This window comes from Taudactylus pleione, unplaced genomic scaffold, assembly GCF_031769625.1.
Source record: "Taudactylus pleione unplaced genomic scaffold, aTauple2 ptg001518l, whole genome shotgun sequence".
Lineage (NCBI taxonomy): Eukaryota > Metazoa > Chordata > Amphibia > Anura > Myobatrachidae > Taudactylus > Taudactylus pleione.
The window spans coordinates 131,826-153,882 of NW_028285916.1; the positions used below are offsets into that span (position 1 = coordinate 131,826).

At 48.0% G+C, this 22,057-nt stretch overlaps 1 protein-coding gene across 2 annotated transcripts in view; it reads left to right on the forward strand.

Annotated features, from left to right (window-relative positions):
- The window catches only part of GSK3B (glycogen synthase kinase 3 beta), a 149,193-nt gene extending 131,819 nt beyond the window's left edge, over nucleotides 1-17,374 (forward strand). Inside the window, exons 9-11 of one of the 2 annotated variants that reach the window (XM_088463954.1) lie at nucleotides 5,651-5,855; nucleotides 15,666-15,764; nucleotides 16,940-17,374. In XM_088463954.1, coding sequence (XP_088320080.1) covers nucleotides 5,651-5,855; nucleotides 15,666-15,764; nucleotides 16,940-17,007 — 372 coding nt within the window. In that variant the 3' untranslated portion in view covers nucleotides 17,008-17,374. The remainder of the gene's footprint in view (nucleotides 1-5,650; nucleotides 5,856-15,665; nucleotides 15,765-16,939) is intronic. The other variant, XM_088463955.1, reaches the window with a different exon arrangement.
- Nucleotides 17,375-22,057: the final 4,683 nt, after the last annotated feature.

Here is a 22,057-nt window from a genome sequence, read left to right on the forward strand (position 1 = left end):
AGTACCAGACGTCCGGCCCCTAGGTCAGATGACAAACCTGCGGCCTGACGGTCCGGGCCTCCCTTTGGGGGATCCCATAGTGGGGGGGCCGCCTGCTTCAGTTCGCCCAGTGCTGGTCAAGAACTACGACGGACACTTGGGTTCAGGAGGTGATCTCTCACGGGTATGCCCTCTCCATCCGGCCTCCATCCCGGTTCTTTACCACAGGTCTTCCATTAGACCAGAACAAAGCCTCGGAACTGCGGAAGGTTTTGCACACTATGCTCCAGGGTGGAGTTACAGTGCATGTTCCATTCTCCCAGAGGGGCCAGGGTTTCTGTTCCAATCTATTTTTGGTGCAGAAACCCAATGGGTCTTACCGTCCAATACTCAACCTCAAGGCCCTCAACAAATCCTTGAGGGTGCCTCAGTTTTGGATGGAGCCCCTACGGTCCATTATTCTGGCACTGGAACCTGGGGACTACATGGTGTCATGGGACATCCAGGAGGTTTACCTGCATGTCCCTATTCTTTTGCGCCATCAACAGTTCCTCAGATTTGCAATCTACAACGAACATTTCCAGTTTCGGGTGCTGCCTTTTGGCCTGGCGACACTTCCATGTGTATTCACCAAGGTCATGGCGGCTCACCTGCGGACGCAGGGAGTCCGATTGTTGCCTTATCTGGACGACCTCCTGTTAATAGCGAGGTCTCCAGAACTACTTTTACACCATCTGGATCTGACGATTGCGGTACTGCAACGTCACGGCTGGTTGATAAACTGGCAGACGTCCACTCTCATCCCGTCTCAGAGGATCCTGCACCTCGGTGCCTTATTGGACTCCAGACAGCAGAGGATCTTTGTGACGGAGGGAAAAAATCCTTGCTCTACAGTTGAGGGTACGCAGTTGTCTGCAGTGTCGTCGAGTCTCGATACACTCGGCAATGAAGTTGTTGGGCTCAATGGTGTCGGTATTCGACATGGTGGAGTACGCCTAATTTCACTCCAGACTTCTGCAGCTATTGATTCTGTCCAGATGGAATGGACTGCCTCAGTGTCTCAGGTCCCAGACGTTGGTGCTTACTCCGGAGGTTCGCCTGTCTCTAACCTGGTGGTTGCAGACGACCCACCTCAACAAGGGTCGCCCGTTCTGGGTGGCGAACTGGGACGCCAGTCTCCGGGGCTGGGGAGCGGTCACGGGTCCACACTTGTTTCAGGGCAGGTGGACTCGGGCAGAAGCGGAGCTTCCAATAAACATCTTGGAACGCCGTGCGGTGTTCAGAGCTCTCCAGCTGGCACAGCCGGTTCTTCAGGGTCAACCTGTGCAGTTCCAATCGGACAACGCCACCACAGTGGCCTATTTAAACTGGCAAGGAGGAACCCGAAGTTGGGCAGCACTCGCAGAAGTGTCCCGCATTCTGGTCTGGGCGGAGCGCAATCTCCCAGCAATATCAGCAGTGTTCATCCCGGGAGTCCTCAACTGGGAAGCGGATTTTCTCAGCAGGCAGGACGTGCATCCGGGAGAGTGGTCTTTGCACCAGGAGGTCTTTCAGCTTCTGGTGGACAGGTGGGGTCTCCCAGAGATAGACCTCATGGCGTCCCGACACAACAACAAGTTGCCGGTGTACTGGTATCTAACAAGAGACGAAAAGGCGTCTCTGGTAGATGCTCTGTCCGTCCAGTGGACGTTCCATTTCGCCTACCTCTTCCCTCCGTTTTTCCCTTCTTCCGCGGGTAATCCGGAAATTCAAACAAGAAGGAGGTACGCTACTGTTGATAGCTCGCGAGTGGCCCAGACGGCACTGGTTCTCCGACCTTCAGATCTGTCAGCAGACGTTCCTCTGAGGTTACCACTACGACCGGATCTGCTGTCACAGGGTCCTTGTCTTCACCCGGACCTGACTCGGCTGTCTTTGACGGCGTGGCTGTTGAGACAGCCATGTTAAGGTCCAGAGGGTTTTCCGGCTCTGTGGTGCAAAACATGCTAAGAACTCGGAAACCATCCTCTGCAAGAATCTACCATCGTGTGTGGCATACTTTCTTCCGGTGGTGTCGACCTAGAGGGTATTCTCCTAGGGATTTCCGCCTGTCTAGGGTGGTGGCATTTCTACAGGCTGGCCTGGATCATGGGCTTCACCTGGCTTCTCTGAAAGTGCAGGTGTCTGCCCTGTCAGTCTGGTTTCATCGTAGGATTGCTGCGCTCTCTGATGTGTGCACCTTTATGCTAGGTGTTCTTCGCATTCAGCCACCTTTTGTTCCACCGGTGGTGCCTGGGATTTGGCTGTGGTCCTGAGAGTTCTCCAGGGACCGCCATTTGAACCACTGGGCTCAGTGGACCTTAAATGGCTTACAGCTAAAACCATATTCCTTCTGGCCATTGCCTCGGTCAGACATGTCTCTGATTTAGGGGCTCTCTCTTGTAGACCCCCTTTTCGGATTTTTCATAGGAATAGGGCGGTGCTTCGCACTCGTCCGGCATTCCTTCCCAAAGTGGTATCCAGTTTTCACATCAATGAAGAAATTGTTGTGCCGGCTTTCAATTCACCTGGACTTTCAGTGGGTGAAGCCACTTTGGATGTTGTGCGGGCATTGAGAATTTATGTTGACCGCACTTCTTCTTTTAGGAAGTCGGACGCCTTGTTTGTCCTCTATGGCTTCCGTAAAAAGGGTTGGCCTGCTTCAAAGCAGACTTTGGCAGGCTGGATTCGTATGGCAATTTCAGAAGCTTATCTTCATGAAGGTCTCCCAGTTCCCTCCTCGGTGAGGGCTCATTCCACTAGGTCTGTGGGTCCTTCGTGAGCAGCTAGACGTGGTGCCTCTGCAGTTCAGATCTGCAAGGCTGCTACGTGGTCTTCTGTCCATACCTTCGTGAGGTATTACGCTTTTGACACCTTTGCCTCTCAGGATGCTTCCTTCGGGCGGAGGATTCTTCTCTCAGCACAGGAACGTCCCCACCCTTAAAGGATACTGCTTTGGGACATCCCCAAGGTATCCTGTGGATACCCTATGGACCCTGCAGTAGAAAATAAGAGATATGGTAAGAACTTACCCTTGTTATCTCTAGTTCTACGAAGTCCATAGGGTTCCACAGGACTCCCGCCCTGTCGCACCTGTACTGCAGATGGGCTTTATTCTGGTCACCGGTTTTTCCGTCTCCCTATGGTGAGAATGTGATTCTTGTGAGTGTCCAGATTTTTCTTCTCTCTTTCTTCTCCTCCTCCGGCCTATGGCTTGTGACGTAACTGAGATGCCTTGGCCCGGGGGCGGGGTTTAGGAGAGGGAACCGGATGCATCCTGGGAGGCTGAAAACTTTAACTCTGTGGTGCCTGAAGACTGACGTCATCACCTATACAAAGGTATCCTGTGGAACCCTATGGACTTCGTAGAAATAGAGATAACAAGGGTAAGTTCTTACCATATCTCTTATTATATTGGGTGTGACTCCCCTTCCCCTGTATATGTGTGTGTGTGTGTATATGGGGTGTGACTCCCCTTCCCCTGTATATGTGTGTATGTGTGTGTGTGTGGGGTGTGACTCCCCTTCCCCTGTATATGTATATGGGGTGTGACTCCTCTTCCCCTGTATGTGTGTATATGGGGTGTGACCCCCCCCTTCCCCTGTATGTGTATATGGGGTGTGACTACCCTTCCCCTGTATGTGTATATGGGGTGTGACTACCCTTCCCCTGTATGTGTGTATATGGGGTGTGACTCCCCTTCCCCTGTATGTTTATATGGGGTGTGACTCCCCTTCCCCTGTATGTGTATATGGGGTGTGACTCCCCTCCCCTGTATGTGTATATGGGGTGTGACTTCCCTTCCCCTGTATATGTATATGGGATGTGACTCCCCTTCCCCTGTGTATATATATATATGTGTGTGTGTGTGTATATGGGGTGTGACCCCCCTTCCCCTGTATGTGTATATGGGGTGTGACTCCCCTTCCCCTGTATGTGTATATGGGGTGTGACTACCCTTCCCCTGTATATGTGTGTGTGTGTGTGTATATGGGGTGTGACCCCCCTTCCCCTGTATGTGTATATGGGGTGTGACTCCCCTTCTCCTGTATGTGTATATGGGGTGTGACTCCCCTTCCCCTGTTTGTGTATATGGGGTGTGACTCCCCTTCCCCTGTATGTGTATATGGGGTGTGACTCCCATTCCCCTGTATGTGTATATGGGTTGTGACTCCCCTTCCCCTGTATGTGTATATGGGGTGTGACTCCCCTCCCCTGTATATGTATATGGGGTGTGACTCCGCTTCCCCTGTACATGTGTGTATATGGGGTGTGACTCCCCTCTCCTGTATGTGTATATGGGGTGTGACTCCCCTTCCCCTGTATGTGTATATGGGGTGTGACTCCCCTTCCCCTGTATGTGTATATGGGGTGTGACTCCCCTTCCCCTGTATGTGTATATTGGGTGTGACTCCCCTTCCCCTGTATATGTATATGGGGTGTGACTCCGCTTCCCCTGTACATGTGTGTATATGGGGTGTGACTCCCCTCCCCTGTATGTGTATATGGGGTGTGACTCCCCTTCCCCTGTATGTGTATATGGGGTGTGACTCCCCTTCCCCTGTATGTGTATATGGGGTGTGACTCCCCTTCCCCTGTATGTGTATATGGGGTGTGACTCCCCTCCCCTGTATATGTATATGGGGTGTGACTCCGCTTCCCCTGTACATGTGTGTATATGGGGTGTGACTCCCCTCCCCTGTATATGTATATGGGGTGTGACTCCCCTTCCCCTTTACATGTGTGTATATGGGGTGTGACTCCCCTTCCCTGTATATGTATGTGTATATGGGGTGTGACTCCCCTTCCCTGTATATGTATGTGTATATGGGGTGTGACTCCCCTTCCCCTGTATATGTATGTGTATATGGGGTGTGACTCCCCTTCCCCTGTATATGTATGTGTATATGGGGTGTGACTCCCCTTCCCCTGTATATGGGGTGTGACTCCCCTTCCCCTGTATGTGTATATGGGGTGTGACTCCCCTTTCCCTGTGTGTGTGTGTGTGTGTGTGTATGGGGTGTGACTCCCCTTCCCCTGTATATGGGGTGTGACTCCCCTTCCCCTGTATATGGGGTGTGTATATGGGGTGTGACTCCCCTTCCCCTGTATATGGGGTGTGACTCCCCTTCCCCTGTATGTGTGTATATGGGGTGTGACTCCCCTGTATGTGTGTGACTCCCCTTCCCCTGTATGTGTATATGGGGTGTGACTCCCCTTCCCCTGTATGTGTGTATATGGGGTGTGACTCCCCTTCCCCTGTATATGTATATGGGGTGTGACTCCCCTTCCCCTGTATGTGTATATGGGGTGTGACTCCCCTTCCCGTGTATATGGGGTGTGACTCCCCTTCCCCTGTATGTGTATATGGGGTGTGTGCAGCTGTAGGAGATGTGGTAATGTGCCATAATGCCATGTACCTGTCTCCCATCCCCTCCAGACATCATCCTGTATTGTGTTTATATCCATTAGTCCCTGTAATATATATATAATACAGCACAGTGCCTCAGTGTAAGAGCAGTACCCCAGCATGGGGCAGGATAATTAGGGAGGGTGGCATGCATTGATCACCGGCTCATCCATCTCACCCACTCCTTGCCGAGGCGTAATGAGCCGCACACTCAGCCAGATCTATTTTTTTTTTTCTTTAAAGGGTTATGTCTTTTTGCAGGTTTTCAGAGCTCGGACACCCCCAGAGGCCATTGCACTGTGCAGCCGGCTACTGGAGTACACGCCCACTGCCCGCCTCACCCCCCTGGATGCGTGTGCCCACTCCTTCTTCGATGAACTGCGAGACCCCAATCCCAAGCTTCCCAATGGCCGTGAATTTCCTGCACTGTTTAACTTTACCACTCAAGGTACTTACCTGTGGGCTGGCGTGGCCCCGTACTCCTGGGGTGGGGATCGGTAATGCATGTTGGGTGATGCAATTAGTATGTCTGCTACCTTGTCGGGAAGATTGTGGCTCTTTGTGAGGTGTCTTGTTACTCCGTCTCACTGCCAGATACCAGATAGTATCCTGTACCCGTCTGCTGTAATCCTACAGATTGTCATGTATAAAGGTTACTTCCTCCAGGTTGTACAGGATTGTCTGCAATGTAGGGACAACTCCCCACATCATGTGAGACACTAGTGTATGCAGCAGCTCTCTATGTAACGTATCTGCCCTGTATTCAATCACTCCATCCGTGTTGTGTCTGTACCTCCCCGGGCACTTTCCATTCACACACATGACACATTCCCAGAGTCTGCTGTTCATACCTCTACGGCCGAGCCTCTGACAGCCACCCTTACAGCCGAGTCTCTGACAGCCACCCTTACGGCCGAGTCTCTGACAGCCACCTTTACAGCCGAGTCTCTGACAGCCACCTTTACGGCCGAGTCTCTGACAGCCACCCTTACGGCCGAGTCTCTGACAGCCACCTTTACAGCCGAGCCTCTGACAGCCACCTTTACGGCCGAGCCTCTGACAGCCACCTTTACGGCCGAGCCTCTGACAGCCACCTTTACGGCCGAGCCTCTGACAGCCACCTTTACGGCCGAGCCTCTGACAGCCACCTTTACGGCCGAGCCTCTGACAGCCACCTTTACGGCCGAGCCTCTGACAGCCACCTTTACGGCCGAGCCTCTGACAGCCACCTTTACGGCCGAGCCTCTGACAGCCACCTTTACGGCCGAGCCTCTGACAGCCACCTTTACGGCCGAGCCTCTGACAGCCACCTTTACGGCCGAGCCTCTGACAGCCACCTTTACGGCCGAGCCTCTGACAGCCACCTTTACGGCCGAGCCTCTGACAGCCACCTTTACGGCCGAGCCTCTGACAGCCACCTTTACGGCCGAGCCTCTGACAGCCACCTTTACGGCCGAGCCTCTGACAGCCACCTTTACGGCCGAGCCTCTGACAGCCACCTTTACGGCCGAGCCTCTGACAGCCACCTTTACGGCCGAGCCTCTGACAGCCACCTTTACGGCCGAGCCTCTGACAGCCACCTTTACGGCCGAGCCTCTGACAGCCACCTTTACGGCCGAGCCTCTGACAGCCACCTTTACGGCCGAGCCTCTGACAGCCACCTTTACGGCCGAGCCTCTGACAGCCACCTTTACGGCCGAGCCTCTGACAGCCACCTTTACGGCCGAGCCTCTGACAGCCACCTTTACGGCCGAGCCTCTGACAGCCACCTTTACGGCCGAGCCTCTGACAGCCACCTTTACGGCCGAGCCTCTGACAGCCACCTTTACGGCCGAGCCTCTGACAGCCACCTTTACGGCCGAGCCTCTGACAGCCACCTTTACGGCCGAGCCTCTGACAGCCACCTTTACGGCCGAGCCTCTGACAGCCACCTTTACGGCCGAGCCTCTGACAGCCACCTTTACGGCCGAGCCTCTGACAGCCACCTTTACGGCCGAGCCTCTGACAGCCACCCTTACGGCCGAGCCTCTGACAGCCACCCTTACGGCCGAGCCTCTGACAGCCACCCTTACGGCCGAGCCTCTTGACAGCCACCTTTACGGCCGAGCCTCTTGACAGCCACCTTTACGGCCGAGCCTCTTGACAGCCACCCTTACGGCCGAGCCTCTTGACAGCCACCCTTACGGCCGAGCCTCTTGACAGCCACCCTTACGGCCGAGCCTCTGACAGCCACCCTTACGGCCGAGCCTCTGACAGCCACCCTTACGGCCGAGCCTCTGACAGCCACCCTTACGGCCGAGCCTCTGACAGCCACCCTTACGGCCGAGCCTCTGACAGCCACCCTTACGGCCGAGCCTCTGACAGCCACCCTTACGGCCGAGCCTCTGACAGCCACCCTTACGGCCGAGCCTCTGACAGCCACCCTTACGGCAGGGGACGCCATGCCATGATTGGATCTGCAGTGCCAGCAGGGGAAGGTTCTGCTTCACAGGTATATGGAATTTAATTTGTTTTTAGGATATACTATTTATGTTGAACTTCGAAACCAGTCCTCTTTTTTGGTTACTATGGATACCTTATCAAAACCTCTATGCTATCCTGCCTGTACCTTCTAAAATTTTCGCTATTTAGCGTAATGAGTCGCACAGTAAATAAATGCTTTTAGACTTTGAATGTGGTTCCAAAGCACAAAACGTTATTATTCAATATAAAAACAGATGGTTACACGCTGTAATCTAAAGACAATTAGCGCAAATAAATCATCCAGACTCAAGGCACGCGCTCTGGGCCCAGATACCGGCATCAGCATTAGAAACCTCCGTCAACAGCACAGCAAGAAGACTCAAGACTGGGGTCAGAGAGCGCACATATATAATCTTACAGGGATAGGCAATACAATAGACAAGTTTGACATGATTCCATTGGTTCTTCTTAAAGGTGCTTCTGTTACAGGATAGTTCATAGGTCAATTCGAATGGACACAAACAGCCTCTAACAACCCTTTGTGTCCTTTTTCCTGCTGCATGCTAAACTAAGCTGCTAACATTACAGAGTACATTTTAATGTTTTAACTCTATAGTCCATAGTTTGCAGATGCATGTTGCGATCTTCTCACCGATGATACCAGAAATCTGTGGAGACACAGTAGATCAGTACAACACCAAACACGGTCTGCTTACCATGTACTAAACCTTAGATATCAAATAACCTTTATTACACAACATTAATAATTACTGCATAAACCTTGGATATTACACTTTAATGCTAGGGAACCTTTTATGTAAGTGTACAGTGTGTAAGTATTGGGGAATTGGGAAAAGACGCTAGTTAGCGTTGTGTGACTGTGTTTTGTGGAGTACACCATGGTACGTGTTTTGCAGGGATAATCATTTTATATGTTTTAAAGACTGTCTGTATTTGTATGGTGAGGACCTTTAACTTCTTTCTATTGCGTGGGAATCGCACAACACTAAATAATAGTATCGCCGTATGTACTTATAAAGGCGAGTTTCACTAAAAATGGCGCTGGGCGGCCAGTCGCAAAATGGCGTCTCATTGCCATTCGCAAAATGGTGTCACCCCGATCTTATTTTACACCGATCCTGTCTCAACCAATTATCTGGCTTCGACAATCCACCCTTTGATAGCAAACAACATGCTATCAAACTCTGATTTTTAAAATTAATTTAGTCTTACATTATGAAATATTATTTTATGTGATATTATGGGATGGCACAAGGTGGTTCTATATCCATCAATAATGTGTCACTAGGAGGGGACATAAAACTACCCCTATACGCACACCTCGGATCTTGGGAAAAACGTGGGGATGCACCAATCCTATAAAGGAAGTCTTGAAGGGGATAGGGACTTTTACATTATTCAAAATAACATTTTAATAACACTTTTTATGCATGCCTAAATATTATACATTATATGATGGTACCTTCTAGTTCAGGGTTGTATGCAGTTCTACATTTACCTCAGAATTCATATTGTTACTACTGACCGCCATCATGATTTCATTCCTTTGATTTACTTTTTCTTTACATTTTCCACATTTCAACACAGTAGGAACACACCTGACACATGAGCCAATTACTATGATGACAACCAGTATGAGGATCAGGAGTTTACCTATCATTTCCTGGACCCACTCTCCTAGACCAGAGAACCATTTCACTGGGTTCAACCATGAAACCCATTCCTCTACCTTATCCTCTACTTCAACCACTGAAGCATTATGGTTCTTCCGAAATTCCCATTTTAACTGTAGAATTTCATCCATCTTCCGGTCTATTACCTCCTTGTGATTGCTTGTATCGTTTGTAATGTAAGTGCCACACTTTACTCCAAATTGGGTGGCCAAAGTTACGCAATACCCTCCAGTGACAGCTTTTACAGTAATTTAATACTAATCTGTGTTGCAATATTTATTTCTTGTATGCTTGTAACTCCTTACCTGTGTACCTGAAGGTGTCATCATACATCTCGTGATATTATCTATCAATTTAGCGAGATCTTGGATATATCTAAAATTTAGTGTACCCCGAGCAATCCTGGTGGGATCCAGTGCTACCAAAACTTGAAAGCCAGTTGTCTCATTAATTAACTGTGTGGCTTTATGCACATCACCAGGTATCATATTTCTTTTGCCTCTGTGTGAAGTTATAGTGATGTTGTGTCTTTATGAATACCAAGCATTTCACCATGTGTAAGGGTCATAACTTCTGGAATTATTCTTCCCAAATAACACAAACCTTCGGAACTCGGAGAGAGCCACATATACGCTTTCCTTCCACATATAAAATATACATCATCGGGGAGAAAATAAGGAATAGTAAACATCATTATCGTCGTACACATCTCCCTGGCAAGTGATCCTACTTCAGATTCTCCCATTTGTCTCATACAAGTTTCTCGTTGTAATAGCTTGGCACAATACCCTTCTGGTACCCTACCAATCATTTCTTTGGTGGAACTCAGTGTATATTTATACCGGAAGTGTCTTCCACTCGACCTAATTGTGCTTAACAGTTCATAATTCATAGGCTCACAGTCAGTTCTTAGTGAGAAGGTCATCGTCTGGTTTTTAGAAGTCACCTCCCAACTTCCTGGTTCATTGGAGTTGGTGATGTTTAAACATAAAAGTGATTTATCTACTTGGTACTGGTGGAGTTTAAAATTGGGTGGTTTGATATTAAGAAATTTTCCATCTAGTGTATGCCCTCTCTGTGATTATAAAATTTCAGAGACATTTAATGGGAATGGCACTAATCCTATATTATGCTGTCCTTGGGGTACGTGAGAACACACCCAACAATCGGTTTGGTTTAAAATTTTGCATACCATGGTGTGATATTCCTCTAAAGTATACCCACCCCAATACTGATTATACTTAGGTTGACACCTTTTGGATACAATTCTCATCAAGTACGGACCCACAGAACTCACACATACAATAATCCTCAGACGATAGATCTTCACACTGTCTCCGAGTATCCAAAATAGTAGATTTCTTAACAATTACTGTACTAAGATTGGTCAGACACTCCCCTCATTGGCATAGTACTCCTCCTTTCGATTCCACCCCATCAATACTACCGTCAGCTCCCATCTCCTCTATCGGTCCCCCCGTCACAGAAACCAGAAATCCCCAAACAAACCAGGATGATGGAAACTCTGGAAGAGAATACAAAAATGAGCACAGCAGACCAGTCCATTGCAGTAGCAAGGAGCTTCAGATTTCTTTAGTTCAGATATCTCACTGCAACCTTTTAACTCTCCCGGAACAAGCTCGCGATCGACAGGTCCAAGTTATCTGCCTCGTCTCCGCCTTGTTTCTCCATCGGTTGGTTGACCTTCTTGCAGTGAGTGGAATGGACCCAGGTATCTCTCTCGGCCACCTTCAAAGATGTGGTACTCGTCAGCAACACCGGATACGGACCTTCCCATCGATCAGTCAAACAACCTGAACGCAAGAAATTTCTGATCATAACATATTCTCCAAGTTCAACATCATGACAGTTTGTTTCAGGCATATCATGGGACAACAATTTCAGTTTCTGCTGTTGCTGTTTTAACTGTTTACTCATTGTTATAAGATACCTTACAGTTACCTCATTGTTACCTTTCAAATCTTCATGCGGACTTCTAATCAAATGAGGTTGTCTACCAAACAGTATTTTGAAGGTGGACAGATTTAGAGGGGGTCTAGGAGTGGTCCTTATGCTATGTAGGACCAACGGTAATGCTTCTGGCCATCCTAGTCCAGTTTCTGCCATGATCTTACTTAATTTATTGTTAATGGTACCGTTCATCCTCTCCACCTTGGCACTGGCTTGGTGTCGGTAGGGGGTATGAAGTCGACTATTAATACCCATCAGTTTACACATATTTTGAAAAACATCACCTGTGAAATGAGTACCCCTATCACTCTCGATAATTTTAGGGATACCGTATCTGCACACAAACTCCTGAACAATTTTCTTGGCAGTGAACGCAGCAGTTTTAGTGGCAGCTGGGTATGCCTCCACCCAATTGGAAAACACATCAGTGCACACTAATATATACTTGAGATTCCTGCAGGGTGGTAATTGGATGAAATCAATTTGTATTACCTGGAAAAGTCCGTCAGTTGGAGGAACGTGGGATGGTTTGGTAGGGATCGTTTTCCCAATGTGTTTCCTCAAGCAGGTCAGACAGGACATTGCTCTCTTTTCCGCTTGAGAAGAATAACCTGGTGCGCACCAGTATGCTCTCACCAATTTACACATACCTTGCTTTCCCAGATTAGTCAGACCGTGCGCTGCCTCAGCCAGGCTTGGGTAGCATGCCTTGGGAGCCACTGGCTTACCTTGTCCATCTATCCAGAGTCCAAAGGACTCTTGTCAACATCCCTTGGACCTTCAGAATGACTTTTCCTGGATAGAACACAAATTTTGCATCTCAATTAATTTCAGCATATCAATTGTTTGAAAAGTCATGATTTGTTCAGTTAGTACATTCATTTTTAACCCTGCTGCCCATTTTGCAGCTTCGTCTGCCCTATTGTTGCCCAGTGACACCGGATCATCTTCACATGTATGGGCTTTACACTTAATTACTGCCACTGCCTTTGGCAATTGGATTGCTGTTAGTAGTCCTTTTATATGTTTGGAATGTGCAATTGGTGTGCCTGCTGCTGTCATAAATTTTCTCAGACGCCATAAGGCACCAAATTCGCGTACTACCGTGTACCTAGATTCAGTGTAGATATTAGCAGATTTACCTTCCGCTAATTCACACGCCCTCTTTAGTGCCACCAGTTCCACCACTTGGGCCGAATGTGGTGGGCCTAAAGGTTCGGCTTCTATAATGTCCTCGTCATTTACCACAGCATAACCTGTACATAACTCTCCAGTGTCAGTTTGTCTATGACAACTCCCATCCGTGTAAAATGTCACATCTACATTTTCTAAACGTGTACCCCTTATCTCAGGTCTTGCAGTAAAGATTTGATTCAGATATTCCATATAATCATGTGCATCAATATAACTGCAGAACTCACCTGTTGCCAGCGGCTCACCTCTCTCCACCCTTTGTGCATCATGTTGCACATATGGTAAATACGTAGCTGGATTTAACGTACTGCACCTTTCTATGGTGATGTTTGCAGGTGCTATTAAGGCCAGTTCCCATTTTGTGAACTTAGCTGAGGAGACATATCTGGTTTGGGCAGAGTTTAGCAAAGCAGATACAGCATGGGGAGTAGAGACAATCATATCATGGCCTAGTACCACATCCTCACTCTTACTGACCAATAGAGCAGTTGCTGCTACACTTCTTAAACACGTTGGGAGTGATCTTGCCACAGTGTCCAATTGTGCACTGTAGTATGCTACTGGCATCACCATGTTTTTGTGTGAGGACACCTGCTGCACAACCATCTGCTCCGTACAATACAAATCAAAAGGTTTTTTCATAATCAGATATTCTCAATGCAGGTGCTGTTGTCAGACTACCCTTAAGATTAAGGAAATCCTGCTCTGATTCCTCTATGTGTCTGACACGATCGGGCTTTGAGGAAGAGACTAAGGGCCTCATTCAGAGGCGGTCGTAGGATGCAAGCGGTCGTTCTGAAACAGGGCGGCCGCTTGCATCCTGAACGTCCGCCTCCACGTTGGTCATTAGGCTGTGGGTTAACACCCACAGCTCTAACGACCGCTAAGGGTGATGGTCGCGATGGTCAAGACCATCTTGGCTTACGACAAGACCCTAAGGTAGGGTCTCGTCAACCTTAAGCCCCAGGGAGCTTCCTGCTCTGTTTGAGCAGGAAGCTCCCCACTGACTTCACTGATGATGTCAATGGGTCCGCCCCCAAACGGCAAGCGTTCCGACAGGAACGCCTCAGTTTGGCCGGGCGCGCCCCCAGCCCACCCAGCAAACGGAGCAAGCTGTCACTCAACATCTACAGCTTGGCCTGTCTGCTACGAGACCCCTAACGATGGATCACCCGTCGTTAGCCGGGTCTCACGCTTGCGCACGATGGAGCCGGCTCCATCGTGCACATGCGCACTGGAGCAACATCGACCCAGTTGCGAGCTCGTAGAGCTAATGACCGGGTCTAAGCTCCTAAGTCCTGTATTGGCAAGGCCAAAATAGAAAAACCTGGGATCCACATTCTGCAGTATCCACACATTCCCAAGAAGGTATGAATTTGCTGTCGGTTCTGATTTTTATGCTATAGTGCGACTGGCCGCATACACAATAATGCGACTTCCTACTTTTTCCTCCCTCGTCCCTGGATTCACATCCGCGCGCCTAAAGCCACAATAACAGGTAGCGGACTCTCAGCAACAAAATGATAGCGGATTTCGAAGGCACAAGGCGTTCTCCTGCTAGCGCCTCCACCCTTTTGCTGAGAGATCGCTACCGAGTGTTACCTAGTGACCGTTAGCGTGATTTCACACTGCGAGCCCCCAACTATGGATACCTTATCAAAACCTCTATGCAATCCTGTCTATACCTTCTAAAATCCTGCCTGTACCTTCTAAAATTGTCGCTATTTAGCGTAATGGGTCGCACAGTAAATAAATGCTTTCAGACTTTGAATGTGGTTACAAAGCACAAAAAGTTATTATTCAATATAAAAACAGATGGTTACACGCTGTAATTTAAAGACAATTAGCGCAAATAAATCATACAGACCCAAGGTACAGTTGCTACATACGCACGCGCTCTGGGCCCAGATACCGGCATCAGCATTAGAAACCTCCGTCAACAGCATCAGCAAGAAAACTCAAGACTGGGGTCAGAGAGCGCACATATATACTCTTACAGGGATAGGCAATACAATAGACAAGTTTGACATGATTCCATTGGTTCTTCTTAAAGGTGCTTCTGTTACAGGATAGTTCATAGGTCAATTTGAATGGACAAAAACCACCTCTTAACAACCCTTTGTATCCTTTTTCCTGCTGCATGCTAATCTAAGCTGCTAACATTACAGAGTACATTTTAATGTTTGGACTCTCTATAGTCCATAGTTTGCAGACGCATGTTGCGATCTTCTCACCGATGGTACCGGAAATCTGTGGAAACACAGTGGATCAGTACAACACCAGACACTGTCTGCTTACCATGTACTAAACCTTAGATATTAAATAACCTTTATTACACAACATTAATAATTACTGCATAAACCTTAAATATTACTCTAATGCTAGGGAACCTTTTGTGTAAGTGTACAGTGTGTAAGTATTGGGGAATTGGGAAAAGACGCTAGTTAGCGTTGTGCGACTGTGTTTTGTGGAGTACACCATGGAACGTGTTTTGCAGGGGTAATCATTTTATATGTATTAGTGATGGTCTGTATTTGTATGGTGAGGACCTTTAACTTCTTTCTATTGCATGGGAATCGCACAACACTAAATAATTGAATCGCCGTATGTACTTATAGTGGTGAGTTTCACGAGGTTATGGATTCCAATGTGGCGTCTGCATCCTTGGAAGTGTATCCTGCTCTGCCCTGATATCCCATCGTATATAGCACTTTATATTGGAGGGGAGAGGCCGTCACAAAGTACAGCATTCCCCTTGGATTTATCAGATCAAATCGCTGATCTCTGTGACGAGTCTGCAATTTCCTGTGCGCCTAGATGGAAGTCTATAATCTACTGCCGCATGTGGGTTGTTGCAATCATGCATGTACTGGTGGATCAGTGTCTAGTGTCTTATTGTAACTCTCTGACCCGCCATTGCTGTTCTTTATCCACAGAACTGTCAAGCAACCCCTCCTTATCGTCTATTCTTATCCCAGCCCACGCTCGGAACCAAGCCTCTGTGTCTACGCCCACGAACGCCCCAGCCACATCAGGTGAGGAACCTAGCGTGCCAGCTGTATGTGTCCTGCCATGGGTGTAACGCACATGTTGTGCTTTGCTGCGAGCTGGGGACTGTGTATTTCCCCCTGACATGGGCTGTGTCACTGTGTACCAATACTTCTAATATGGCAATGTTCTTTATACTGCCCGGTCCTCTACATGTTCAGTAGTCCCCAATTCTGCACGTCACGCTTAATGGAACTGGGGAAGTAATTTTTCCCTGTTAGTATAAATGAAAGAAGAGTATATAGTAGTTGCTTCCTTTCCGGGATGCGCAGGACCTCAGAGGACGTTTGGCAGGGACAGCAGTGTGTGCAGGACCTCAGAGGACGTTTGGCAGGAACAGCAGTGTGTGCAGGACCTCAGAGGACGTTTGGCAGGGACAGCAGTGTGTGCAGGACCTCAGAGGCAGGGACAGCAGTGTGTGCAGGACCTCAGAGGCAGGGACAGCAGTGTGTGCAGGACCTCAGAGGACGTTTGGCAGGGGCAGCAGTGTGTGCAAGGACAGCAGTGTGTGCAGGACCTCAGAGGCAGGGACAGCAGTGTGTGCAGGACCTCAGAGGACGTTTGGCAGGGACAGCAGTGTGTGCAAGGACAGCAGTGTGTGCAGGACCTCAGAGGACGTTTGGCAGGGACCGCAGTGTGTGCAGGACCTCAGAGGCAGGGACAGCAATGTGTGCAGGACCTCAGAGGACGTTTGGCAGGGACAGCAGTGAGTGTAGGACCACAGAGGATGTTTGGCAGGGACAGCAATGTGTGCAGGACCTCAGAGGACGTTTGGCAGGGACAGCAGTGTGTGCAGGACCTCAGAGGACGTTTGGCAGGGACAGCAATGTGTGCAGGACCTCAGAGGACGTTTGGCAGGGACAGCAGTGTGTGTAGGACCTCAGAGGACGTTTAGCAGGGACAGCAGTGCATTAGTGGGCTGAGAGCCTGGAACTGTATTGAGTATTTGCAATAGTCCGCATGGAGTGCTCGCTCCCCATGTTGGCACCGGCTGCCGCAGAATACCACAATTCGTTACCCCATCCTTAATACCCACTCTACCTTCAGCAGCGAGGTACAGCCTACCGGGCCTGCGCTCATCTGCACCATATATAGCCAGCATGTAGCCGTCTTGTGTGTGTGAATTTCCTGTCCTCCTAACATGTCGTTTTCATTTTTACAGATTCCAACTCGGGGGACCGCGGGCCGACCAACAACGCAGCCTCAGCATCGGCCTCCAACTCCTCCTGAACCAACCTAGACGCATGTTCCTCGCACGAGCGACACGGAAACGGGCAAAGTAGCAAGAGGGTGGGGAATGAGAGAGGGGGTAGCACACATCCTGACCCTGGACTCTTCCACAAAACACTGGCCGCATTTATCAAGGAATGAAATTATATATATATATATATATATATATATATATATATATATATATATATATATATATATATATAGTAAAGGAAACGTCATCCTCTGTTGATTTTAGTGGTTCAGTTTTTTATTATTATTATAATTATTATTATTATTATTTAACCTTGTAAAATATCTATAAATACAGGTTTTGTTTTATTTTTTATTTTATTTCTAAATCTCACTCCACAAGAGTTTCCTGGGTGAGAGGGGAGAGAGCCGCGTCTTTCCTGTTTCCCGGGGGGTGGGGGGGGGGGCGCGCTGGTTACCTCCATCTTGCCAGCAGGGGGAGCCGCTGTCACACGTTGCCCTCTCAGACCCCAGCCTGCCGTTTGCTAGGGATGGCGCCGTAGTCACCGGGGCCAGTGAGAGTCGGGGGCTGGTTTCCCATCATCACGCCGGATTGAATCTCGGAGTGCCTTATTGTATGTGACCCGTGCAGGCAGGCAGTTCTGTACTACACCACCTCATGTAATGCCCTCAGATTTTATGTATATCTGTAATGTTGCTTTCCTTTGGGGGAGGAGTTACATGATGATGATGACAGTATGGGAGGAGCACACTGGACGGTTCAGAGTGACGGAGGGGGGGTGGTTACATTATGTAAGTAAAGACGTTTTGCCGTGGAACAGACCATTATCTCGCCCTCGGCTGGGGTATACATGTATTTGAGGTCTGTTTGCTGGTCTAGCTTAGCCCCCCTCCCCCCCAAAAGCTATGTGTTGTATATTGCATCTGTGCCAGCATGTTACAGCCATATATATAGCAAAATGATCCCGTGCACCCGCCGCCCGGCCATTAACCCTTTCACTGCAGCCAAGGTCGCCCCCTGCATAGGATATACTTGCACGCACCTATGGGACAATGTATAGAGCCGTGTGATCCGTATATACCTGCAGCTATTTGTGCCAAACTTTTGCACTACGCTCAGATCTCACGTCCTATGCTGTCTAAGCCTCGTCTTCCATTGCTGGCACCGCACTGTAGGACTACGGCGTGAAGGTGGCTCTGCGGGCTCATGCCTGGGGTGATGCTGGTCAGCAAATCGCCTGGCTCTTCATGGCTGTAGGACTTTTGCAGCTGAGTTGTACTGTTTGGTAGAATGCGTGACCTGCTTGTCTGTTGTGTCCTCAGAGCGGTCATACATACTTGCTGTGTATAGAACGAGTTCCACAGTCTGTAGAATGCTGCAGCAATGCAGTAACTGGTACCCACCATACACTTACTATATGACTATAGTACCTGGCGCCTCACAGTGCGGCGGCAGACATTAAGTGGTTTTTAGCAGATTTTTATGACCAAGCAGCCTGTCCATTCTCTTAGAGCTAGTCAGTGAGGCATGAGGCATGTAGTGGCTCTATTGTATTAATTTGCTGCATTTTCATGGATTTTGATTCCTCCCCTAAGTCGGCCGCCTTCATTGCCGGCAGTAGATTAGACTGCGTGGAATAGGCAGTTGCCGTTTGTGCACTTGTACTGGGTGTTATCTCTACGGTACAGACAGATTGCTACAGTCCCTGCTATAGGGAATGCTCTGTATGTTTACGGTACACATACGTGGGTCAGGCCGAAGGATCCAGCCACACACCAACTTGTGTTTACAGCTCAACTTGAAACAATGTATCACCCCAAGTAAAGGTAATGCAGGTATTTTTCAGAGCACAGTCTAGTATTTTTTTGTGGAGTTCTGGGTGTTCGCTGGCTGGCACGTGGGGGATGAAGTATTAATGTCACACCCCCCTCCCTCACTGGCTTCTTTGCCTATGCCCTTCCTTTCTGATAATGAAAGTGCATTAGTACCGTACTTGTCCTGTGTGTGTTCCCCAGGACAATATAAGGACGGTATTCCAGAGTACTCTGCGGCAGCGTCTGTTCATATGGCCACAATCTATCCGTCATCTCCCGTGTTCTGTCATCAAGCAGTAAGTTGTTTCGCTGTGTTGTAACGTCACACGATGTCCGCTGCACCTGCGTATTCCCAGCCTGACGGTGCCACCCAGGTTTCTGTGGGTTCTGGCAGAGAGTACACTAAAATGATAATTGGAATCCGCAGGAAGAGGAGCCTGTACCTGTGTATGATCATCGCTCCCTACAAATACATCGTTCAGTAGTTTTTTGTTTTTTTTCTGTGTCTGTTGTGAAAGGGTTAAGAGGCCACGGGTGAGTAACGCGGGAATGAAATTTCACAGGTTTTCCCAAATTGTTGTAAAATGCTAATTTTTTTTTGTTCGGTCACCTGCCATGTTTCCCGCTATAGAATAAGCTGGTTGTACAGAGAGTATAGACATATCACACATCCCAGCTGCTGACCTGCTGCCCCCGATAAAGCACAGTTGCATGCGCTACATGAATTTGCAGATTACGGAACCTGCACAATTCTCCTGGATGCCTGGATCTAAGTTACCATCAGGCGGAGCGCGGGGGGAGAATTTGTAGTGATGAATTAGGGCCAGAAGGGGCAGGTTCACAGTTTTGTCCGCTGTCATTTTTTATTTTATTTTTTTGTGCAAAAAAAAACTGCAATAATGGTTTTTAGTTGATTTACATTTTTTTTTTTTTTTTAAAGTCTTACATGACGTGGGTTGGAAAAGGGACGTGAACGGCAATGTGCTTCAGAATGTAGCCTACAGCTGTGATTTTCTTCTTTATAGAATTATATATACATATATATATATATATATATATTTTTATTTTATGTTTTATTTTATTTTTAATTTTTATTTTTTTTTTGCTTTGCCTGTAATATCGCTTCAACGTGTGTTACTGATGGACGACTTTGCGAATGAACAGGAGCTCTCCATCAGAATATGTGTATAAAAAAAAAAAAACCAGAGCAAAAAAATACACTCCTTGAACTGGTTACCTACGAAATACTGCATTCACGTACAAGAAACAATGTGTATAACATGATTACTACTTGAATGCCTTTGTGACTGAAAATTTGTATTTTATTTAGACCTGCGCCGTCTCTGAAAACCCCCGACAGCCAAGAGGTCACATTTTTTTTTATTATTTTATTATGTCTGAAAGTATATTGCCTAGTGTCCTAAAGCCGCCTCTCTTCCCTACATCCCCCTTTCCTCTTTGTAAATACATTTTGTTCTGTGTGACACAATTTCCGGAAAAAACAGTTAACTGGTATCTGTACTTTGCATTAAATAAAAAAAAAAAAAATATTGTAGGTTTAGTCTGGAAATGAAATTTAAAAAAAGAAAAAAATCAAAAATATAAAAACCTAAAACGGAGGAGTGAATCGCTTGTTGGGTGCTTTGTTTCTTGTTGGTAGCGTGTGTGCGTGTTGTGTGCTGTTTTGTTGTGTGTAACCCTGCTACAATACCAGCAGTAATGTTGCGTATGAGTGGAGCTTCTGTGTCTATCCAGGATCTTACTGGCTTTAGCGAGATTGGCCTCTGTTAAATTTATTTATATATATTTTTTTTTTATAAAGTATTCTTTATTAAAAATTTTCCAATTTTGAACATAAAACATACACATATTTAACAAAAAAAAAAAAACATTCCATATTCAGTATTCCTGAGCAACAAGTAATATAGAATAAAATAAGGAAATCATGTTATAAACCAAAATTAAATCAATCATATAAATTATAGCTATAGTTAAGTCCGATTGGATGCATATGGCCTCTGTGTTAAATTGGTGACATTGAGCCCCCTCCTCCAACACATTTATGCTGACGCCCCTCTCTCCACTACCCTGACACCACTGTAAATAAAGTGTATAATAAGGGCAGCAAGGCCCCATATAAAGTATATTCTATAGAGATATTTCTGCGTGTGACATCACAGCCCCTAAGTGATTGGTAACAGGTTTTTCTACTTCAGGGTCCATAGGGGGTCCACAGGGTTGACCTTGGGGTATAGGTTGGGAACCAAATCCGGGCACCACGCAGTTAAAGCTTTTAGCTCCCAGGATGCACTGGGTCCACTCTCCCTATAACCCCACCCCCAAGCCAGAGGCACTTCAGTTTAAGTTGGTGCCCGGCCGGAGCAGGGGGGCTGATTAGCAGCCCCATAGCTTCTTTTATTGTATGAGTTCTTAGGTTTTTTATTTTACTTTTGGACTCTTCTAAGCACAGCGTCGGACTGTCCATAGGACGTCCAAGATGCCGCTCCGTCACCCCGCCGGCGCTGAGACGCCAGTACAAATCTGGGGATCTCAGCAGGACTCTGCGGGCGCCCAGGACTGCTGCCGGATCGTCAGCATTTCCAAATGCAGTGATGCCTCCGGTCTCTGGGGACAGACCGGAGGCGCCGGCAGGCCCCCCCATACCCCGCGTGTCCACTAGACCACCAGGGACTTAACGATCGGTGCTGGGAGCCGGCGTCCCGGGAGTTAATAGCCGGCCAGGGGAGGAAGCCTTCCCTTTTGTAGCGGCTCATCCCCCTCAGCTCAGCGCGCCTTTCAGTGTCTATAGTCTGGCGTCGCTGAGCTGCTTCCTCCGCGGGCCACGCTTCTTCTGGGGTCTCCAGGCGGCCATTTTCTCTGTGGTGCAGCTGCAGAAATTTCCGGAGATGGCAGTTAGCCCAGTCCCCCTGCGTACCTCACCATCAGGTCAGTGTACACAGCGCTATAGCCTTCCCAGACACTGACTCTGGGCAGCTGAATGTAGCGACATTCGCAGTATATTATATGTCATGTTCATATGTGTGTGTGTATATATATATATGTCTGCATTGTATGTGACTTATGCTAGCGCTGACTGTCTGTACTTTATTCTCTCACCTGTCAGTATATATCTATCCCTTTTCTTTACAATCTGCCCTAATACAGCTGTACCTAGGGTGGTTCTGAGACCTCACATATATATACTTGTCAATATTTGTGGGGTTTGTCACATACTGTTGCGTGCTGCATGTTGCCATATTTT